The following is a 9115-nucleotide window of genomic DNA, read 5'->3' on the forward strand; positions in this document are numbered from 1 at the left end:
TGCTTTAATGAAAATAATAAAAATAAAATAAATATATACAAATATACACAAACCCAATACCTAACTCAACCCCCACCCCACAGAGTCCTCCTCGGACACTGGCCATCAAAGAAGAGAGCTTTCCCTTGAGGTCCCTCAGCTTTATACCAAATATGACGTCTATGGGATGGAACACCTTGTTGGTCAGTTATGGGTCACCTGTCCTGTCTGCTCCTCCCCACAGATGCAGCCTCTCTTACTGCCACTTACTGCACCCTCACCGTGGCACACAGGATTTAGCAGTGACCTTGGTCTCCACAGGATCAGATATAAGCAAGAGCCTTTCTGCTCACCAATCCCTGGCAGGAGCTGTAAACATCAAGCTCTATCACTTCTGGAAGCAGACACAGTCTGCAATGATGTGCTGTTAACTTCAGACAGTGCAGTCACTTAGAAGAGTCTTGCCAAGTAAAATACCTGAACAGAATTACTTCTGTTCTAACTCAAACCAGGACAAGCGTAGTTGTGCAAGATGGTGAACCTCCTCAGCTGTGATTCACGTCAGTGGGAATTTATAGTATTCTTCCACTGACAAAATGACTCACGTGTCTGCATAAAAAACTGAGAAGCTCTGAACATTTTACATTTTATTTGAACACTGATAATAGTCTTTACATTTAGAACCAGTGGAACAAGAACTTGTCTTTGAAAGGAAGGTGGGTTTTCTAGTGCAACGCAGTACAGACCCAAACCTTTATTGATTAGTAATTGACGCTATGTTTAGAATTGGTTACTTCATCTCAGAAACTACAAAATTATGGCTCAATACAATATACATTCTTAGCATAAACATGTATTTATACATATTCTTCTCTCAAAGATACAGTGCAAGACTAACACGATTTCTTGGGATGCTCAGCACCTCTGAAAGAGATCAAACTTACAGAGAGATCCCTTGAGTTAACAGACTGCTTCAACTGAAGTAGATCAAAATATATCAACAAAACATTTGCTTCATTTTAAAAAAAAAGCTTGCAGAATATCAGCTAATGTCAATAATCAAGTACAGGTACAGGTCTTAAACAGAAAAGATAAATGCAATGTAAGATTTGCATTCAAACTTGTCCCTCAAGCACGGAGAGCTTGCCTGTTTGTTCGGTGGGCGTGGCAGTCATACTTTGGTCCTTAAGTTGCTAAATTCTTCTACAGCAGCATAAAAACAAGCCTCAAAATCATCAAAAGGCTGAAAAAAACCCAACATAAATATGGTTGTGCATGAACGAAAGAGTGAAAGGCATCATTAAATAACAGTGCATTCATAAATACCTGACACTAGAGCCTCTAGTAAGCAATCTTTTAAAATGTCTAAATCTACAGCTTCAGTGTCTGTTGAAACCCATGGTCCACCTAGGCTTGAAAAATGATCCACAATGGAAAATAAGATTTTCCAGTTTAAGTCCTGATTCTTAAAATTTTGCATCTTGACAATTTGCATCTGATTTTTCCCCCGGTATGTGATTGGAATAAAACAGTTAATGCTGTTGTATTAAATCTGGTAACAGTGAAGCAACAGTTACTCCTTGAGAAGATGGACATTCTGACTTACAGTTGAAAAATGTTTTGAGTTACAAACTCACTGGGAAAAAAAAGTCTGACTTACTTAATAATTCCAAAGTACTAAGTACAGAAAATTATGTTTTGCAGAATGCCAAAATAAACAGCAGCAATAAAGCAGTCAGAATGGTTAGAAGCATCGTAACTTACAGTGATACTGACCAAAGTTCTTAGGTCAGGTCAAAAATGTCCTAGGTTTGGGATGCTCAAAGGTGCTACGCTTTCAGTAGTTTTGAATGCAGCACTTCTAAACTAAAGTGTTGGTCTTTTAAAATATGACTGTGTTGTATGCAATTAGATGAGTAACTTTATGCATATGTATTTAAAAAGACCACAGCTTATCTCAGGTTCATCCAAGAGCCTTAGCAAGATGCATTAATATTTAATTGCAGATCTTGCCTTTCTGTGCTGAGAAAGTCAGCCCATATCTGCCTAGAGGGATGAAAAAGCTGTGCACTAGAAGCAGGACGGTGACCTCCAACCTAATTTCACTTAAACCATACAGTTGCTGGATGATGGTAACTTCCACTGACACTGGCTTGAATCAGATGTCAAATGGCAACTACCTGAAAATCAGTGAAATATTTACATTAAGATCCTCAATGATGTGTTTACCTCAGGCATGCTACTACTCCGGCTGGCATTAATTTCTTGGACCGCTTGAACCTCATTCCCATTATAATGGTCAAAAGAAAAGCTGTAACTGTAAAAGACAATTCAATATATTTATGTTCTCACTTTTCCCAGTGGACCATTTAGGAACATGGAGGGTTATCAAAGGTCACTGCTATGTTTTGCTATGAACTGTAATTTAATAAAACATTAGATCAGAGACAGGATCTCCAAAAACATTCTTCTTTTTCCAAAATACACTGCTATGATTTCTTTCAGTTACAAGTAAGGTTTCCACGCGCAGCAGAATGGTAAATCCCATAACACAGACACTAAGTAATAATACTAATAGAGACAGTGAATTCTACTCCCTGATATCTACATTCATTGGAATACAAATAAAGTAGCAAGAATCATCATCATAACAGTCACATGTATGCTGAATTACAGAAATACTGTCTCATAAATCCCACCACCCTGGATCATTGCAGCTGTTTTCTAACTATTTAGGGAGCTAGAGCATCCAACTTTATCGTTTTAGAATGCTGGCTCTTCATTTGCTGAGCCTTAAACACCAGATTGGAAGGTTTGCCACTTGTTTTCGCTACAGAATGTGGCTATCAACATCTCCTTCACCATGACCACAAGTTCCCATGTTTCTTTTTGCTATGAGGGAACTATCCTTGTCTGTGACAAGAGGTGGGCAGCTCAAGAGGGCAACAAATGCAGTGCAAGCAGCAGAAAACAAACATCATGGAAGGAACTGTATCTTCTTCCTGAAGCAGTTTTACCTAAAAATGGAGGTAGCAATGAATTGATGGGGCATGGGGATTTCATATCAAACTATGTCTGCAAAGCACTACATAAATAAGAACACTGATGAGAACACATAATATTCTGCAAAGATAGCTAGCTTTGTCAAAGAACTGTCACCTGAAATGCTTCCTAGAAGTGGGTGGAGAGGCAGGACTTCTCATGGGCAGCTGGTCTTTATCACTCTTGCAGCCAAAGTAATGGCAGTTTCCCAAATCTCTTCCCTTTTTTCATGGAGCAGTTAAGCCATCTAGCTAATCCTCTTCAAACTCCACTGTCTACTCCGGTGGACAGTCCTGTGCTCACAGGTGTCAAGAATTCATGTTACACTCACTCCAGCATTATAAAACAAGCTCTGACAGTTACAAGCATCTTAAGAAACTCTACCAGCGATGCATGTGCACTCACTAAAGGGATCCTGCAAAAAAGCTATTATGCGCCATTATCCACTGCTCTTATTTTCCGGTCCCATAGCCTTGATCTTCTCAGGAATGTCTGAAGGGTGGACTGTTCCACAGTATGTCTTGCCAGAGGCCTGAGTATATTGACAATTGACTACATTCTACCAGGCATGTTCATTCTGCCATGTTCTTTTTTCCCATCTACTGGTATTCGGCTTTTCACATGTTCCGGTGAGGTTTTTTAATATGTTCAGCTTTTAGACCTGATATTCAAAAGTGCTACATATTCACTTTCTCACCTGAAATCTGTCAAAGAAATTCAATAAATCAAGCCAAATTCAATTCGTTGAATAAGATTCAGATCAGAAATTCAGTAAATGAGGTGCATCAACTTGCACTCTGAATAGCACTGTTGCATTCTGAAGCCTGAATTTCCAAAAATAAAATATTCAAGTATTCAGAAAGGACAGGGTTAATTTCAGGGGGAGTGAGAAAAAGCCTAAAAGAATAATTTATAAAACAACCAAGAAAATTTGCCCGGGGTATCTGCATGCTACATATTTGTTGTATGTCGGACAAGAACCCTACTATCAAGGTCTTGTACTACAACATTACCTACGTTACTGTAGGGGGCTCTTGCATAGGTGATAAATACCATAGATAATAATGGGTTTGGAGGGGGATTTTTTTTTTTTTATTATTTCCTAACCTTTCAAAGATTTGGGTACTTGCTTTACTTTACATTGCAATTTACTGGTTTCTAAGTACAGTAGTCACTTTCTTCCATGCACTTAATTTCCTTCTTTCATTTGTACTCTAGTTGCTTTTGGTATTTCAGGGGGAGCTTCGCGTGGAAATGTTCTGATTTTCTACAAAAATACAACACATTTATTATGGAAAGCCCTTATTATTCCGAAAGTATAAGCAGATACAGTAGCCACCACAAGGTTTTAAGGTAGATGTTTCCGAGTCTGTCTAATTGTCCCCTCCTCTGAAATCTTCCTACGGAGTTCTCTATTCATTTGAGATACCTATGTATATAGAAGCCAGAAAACACTCTGTTCCAGACTGAGATCCATCAGACTGGGAGAGATTATAACCAGCCTGAATGTCTGGCCTCAGCAGATACTTTGTATGAATACTTCCTAACTCACTTCAGGCAAAAATTACCGCAGTTACTTCAGACCACCTTCTTTGTTGAATTTAGCACAGCAGATCTTGAAAAGGTTCCCCATTCATATCCAAGGTTGAATACATGGTCAGGTTTTAAGCAACTGGAACCTTACTTTGTAAATCTTCTTAACTAAGACTTAAAATGTCTTTGTTCCTTTTACTCTACATAATAACTTTCTAATGCAGGTGTAGTGAATTCTATCTCATCTGTACTGCTATAATTTCTAATAAATTAGTAATATACATTTCTCCAGTTGAGTGCCTACAGCTACGTGAAATGCACAACACTAACGATAGTTTAGTATCTGACGTCCACAAGCAGCTTACTGGAAATTTTGTATTAGTCCTATCAAACCAGGGAATTGGGAAACAGGCTACATTTAGTAAGTTTTAACCAGTCTTCTCTTTCACAAAATCTGATTCCAAATTAGTGATTTTATTGACCCACAGAAGTACAATATTGTACGCTACTCAAAAGCACCTCAAACTGAATGACTACAAATTTAGATACACTTAAGTCTATGTCTTCATTATAAAAAAGTGGAGGTTTTTTTAACAGTGAGATAACTTATTCTGAGCAAGGTCATGGTGGCAAAAGTGGAATAACCCATTTTAGGCCATCTAGGAGCAGATCAGGTATGCCATTAACACCTTTACTAAGGAATTCAGTTGGCAGGAACATACTTTGCTAACAGCACTATTGAACATTTTTTTTGAAATGGAAATTTTTACAACTCTGCCTGGTATAAAGCACAAAACCAGCATGAACCATGAATTGTAACTAATTTCAGAAAAAGCAACTGTGTACACGCACAATATGGACTGAATGTATTTTAAATGCATTTCTGCATGTGAAACCACAGCCTAAGCCACCTTTGCTAAAATCATGAGTGAAACAAGCTCCCAGTAGCTCTCACCTCACTGCAAATCAGTTGTGTAAGATTAATGTCCCCTTGCCTCCAGGAAGGTTTCAGGGCAAACTGGCTAACAGGTCAATTATTGCATAATTTTTATCCTGTATTTCTTCACAGCAAAGGAAAAACGCTAAGTCAAACAATTTGTACTGGGAGCTGAGGATACATTACATTATGCAAAACTGGATCCCGCACCTACCTAACTTCTCAAATTACAGTCTAATCTGTAGTGCTAACGATTTTATTCCAGTGCACTCCCACGCTCCTCAGCTGGATTTCACAATATTTGCTGTGTTGGGTAACCATCTAAGAAGACAAGGCACTAGCAGGTGGTAACACACACCTGCTGGTTTTGTGTGAATGATCTCCCTTATCTTGCAAACGGTTCCATAGTCAAGCTCTTGGATTTTGCAATCTAAGTTGAAATGTTGAACTCTAGTTAAAAAGTAACATTTAAACAAATCAACACCCAAAATTTAATTAAAGAGAGAATTTTACATGCTGTTCAGAAAACAGCTTTGGGGGGTCTTTTTGGTTTCTTTTTTTTGTTCATTTGTTTGATTACTGTAGTGAAAACACTTACACAATGATGTCTTCACATTTCTTGGATCGTGCGTTATGCAGCAAGCTCCATAACCAGCCACAGAACCAAAGGTGAGACCAGCAGCTAAAGAGATTTTACTACCTGCAAGAAACCATTCAAGTGTTATTTCTCAATACAATGTCTTTAAGCTCAATCTTTACACCATAGTTCTCTCTCTACACAGTGTTACCCAAATATTTTAAAAATAGAACTGATTTTGCCATGGTGCAGCTAGCTCACCCAGTATGAATAGAGAGGTAATGTTTTTGTAACTGGGTTATTTTCTCATATGGCATTAGGGGAAAACTTGACGATGTTGGAGGGAGATGATCAGGATGTAGTAATACTTGCAATTTGGGTAAAATAACTGTTGAAGCACAAACCTAAATTTGACTATTTTACTACCATACATATTTTTAGAAGCATTTTTCTAATTTCTCTGAACTGTCGGTTGTTTTTAAATGTATTTTACAGCACTTGGGAGTCTCCAAAAATGGCTGAAATGTGTCAATATACATAAAAGGTAAATTGGACAACACATGTAGTTGTCAACTTTTCAGTCTGACAGCAGTCCTGAACAAAGAAACGGTATCACGAACACCACATTTCATTAATAAAGAATAAAAAACAATTAGATGATAATGAGGATGCAAATAATGGCTTTTAAAAGTAACTCAACATCCTCCTTCAGTGCTATTACAAAACTGGTTCACAAAGCCCAGAGTTTCAGTAACACACTTAGGTCACTTCTGAACAGGCATTTGACTTGGTACCATACGATAAAAGCACAGAATCAGCACACAGGCATTATCTGGATTAAGCTGATCCCCAAATGTTTATGAACAAAGAATCCAGACCCCCAGATGTCATTTAGCTCCCAGTCCTCTTATAATGAATATTCTGAATCAAGAATTTTCAAGTACACAGAAATAATTACCAATAAAATAAATATATAGATTTGCCACAAGGATCAACCAACTATTAAAGAATGAAGAGAATAAGTGAATGGGATAGTCAAGTGAGTGCAGCTGGGTGCAAAAAAACCCACATGGCAAGTGTTTTCAGAAAGTCAGATATAAAGCCTTATCTCTAAGAGCAAAGTACACACATGACGTAGGGAAACAGTGACCCTAAAATACAAGAATCGGGATGGAGGATGGCCGCAGCAAAGAAGACTAATGTGCTGCTGGGACGTGCACTTTGTGGGAGGGCTGAGGGGGACCAGCCTGTGGAGGCTGCCTGCGCATCCTCAGTACCACTGCGACCTCTGCCGGGATGCCGGGCTTGGCTCCGGCGGGGCACTGCTCACCGGAGAGGACTGCAAGAATGACTGAAATATGGAAAACGTGCTTTACAGCACACGATAACCTGAAACCTGCCTGATGATCTCAGAGCGAAAACGCGCAATTCTAACAGTATGAGTTAATTAACTACCAAATCAGAAGGCGCAAGTAAAAGGTTTTCTTTCCAGTGTGGATCTGGAAATCTCAGAATCAAGCCTGGATGCCTCCATAGAAAACAAGCTTTAAGCAAAGATCATCTGCTGTGCCCAACACTGAAATGATTAAAGGAAATGAGAAGGACCAAAATACACTGAAGATTAAAGAAAACATGACAGCCCCTTTTTGTCCTGAAAACAAACTCATTGGTTAGATTAACAGAAAAAAGTGACCGCTTAAATGCTTAATTTGACCCAAGCAAATCTCACAAGACTTAGCTCATCTACTCAGTGCAGGAGGGATTTAAGATTCAGTTGGGTTCATTATAGCAAAGTTTTCACGTCTCGCATCAATTTTTTATTTTACAAGTACAGTGGAAAGAATCTCAAATGTTTCATTTGCAAATCCACCTGTCCCAGTATTTACCTTTACGAGTGTATCCTGCAACACCTCCAACAGCCAGCATTGCAGCATATGCAAAACCAATCCAGTCAATAGCCATGGTCCCAACTCAGGAGAAGAAAACACGTTTCAACTGAAGATAAACAAGTTTCTATCTCCTGGGAAAAAAAAAATCATCACTTAACTACTTAATCATTACTTAAAGTGTTCTAAAAAACACTACACTGTCCTAAGTCATGTTTGACTACTATGTCAAAACATTCAAAAGGTGAATGATACACACAATTGGCTATTGTCCCATCTTTTCAATAACTGCTGCCCTTACTTACACCTCAGTACCTAGGTGTACCATATGTCCACTAGGGGAAACTGGTATTTTGGGGATGTATATGACATGCATTTTTCCCAGTCAAAAATTCATGTTTGCAAGCAAAAAGCTTGACACCACACAAAGCTTCAGTTAATGCACGTTCCACCAGGCTCTACCTGGTGTACTTCAAGCAGAATGTCACCGGCCCTGCAACACTGGGCACAACTGGCTATTTTCAGAGTTTACCCAAAGTTTCAAAACAGAAGCCTTGGCTATCTTTGGGAAGCAATACATACAGAAGCTTTATCCTCTATCTATAGTGTCCTATCTATAGCATCCTTATCTGTCTCTATCCCATTTGTTTCACCTTTAGATTTTGGTGCATTCTCCAAAGCTGGGTTTCTGTCCTCTGAAAAGCATTTAAGCTACTGCTGTAGTGCTGACCTGAGTTGCTATCGTAATACCCATCCTTAGTTCGCGGCTGTGCTTTGTAAAGGCATCAGCAGTTTGCAGCCCAGCAGCACTACAGCCACTCGCCCACTAACCGGTTGGATAAAACTTTCCCCTCCTTCTCCCAAATTAAATGTATACGCTTCTTTTTACTTAGGCAGGCGTGTTCTTGATCACAGAATTAAAGGGGTGTTAAGAAAGAACATGCATTCATCGTTTCACGTCAAGCCTTTAATATTAAAAGTGAGCAACCCTGAGAGAGCTCACATCCCCCCAGACCCCCGCCAGCTGTAACGTCCTCTGGAAGGCAGGTGGTTTTAGGGGACCATGGCACCCCCGAAAACGAGGTCTGAAGACGCCAGAGCCAGGCTCAAAGCCCGGCCTTTGATCCACCCGTCCTTTGATCCACCCGTCCTTCGTGCCCA

At 39.3% G+C, this 9115-nt stretch overlaps 1 protein-coding gene across 1 annotated transcript; it reads right to left on the reverse strand.

Annotated features, from left to right (window-relative positions):
- Positions 1-1182: 1182 nt before the first annotated feature.
- Positions 1183-8030, reverse strand: TMEM14A (transmembrane protein 14A). Its single transcript, XM_010142106.1, has 4 exons — positions 7955-8030; positions 6090-6191; positions 2209-2296; positions 1183-1222 (listed from the first exon to the last, which is right to left on the reverse strand). The coding sequence occupies exons 1-4, from the start codon at positions 8028-8030 to the stop codon at positions 1183-1185; spliced, it is 306 nt and encodes a 101-aa protein (XP_010140408.1).
- Between the last annotated feature and the right edge of the window lie 1085 nt (positions 8031-9115).

Source organism: Buceros rhinoceros, unplaced genomic scaffold (assembly GCF_000710305.1).
Source record: "Buceros rhinoceros silvestris isolate BGI_N320 unplaced genomic scaffold, ASM71030v1 scaffold31898, whole genome shotgun sequence".
In the NCBI taxonomy this organism is placed as follows: domain Eukaryota; kingdom Metazoa; phylum Chordata; class Aves; order Bucerotiformes; family Bucerotidae; genus Buceros; species Buceros rhinoceros.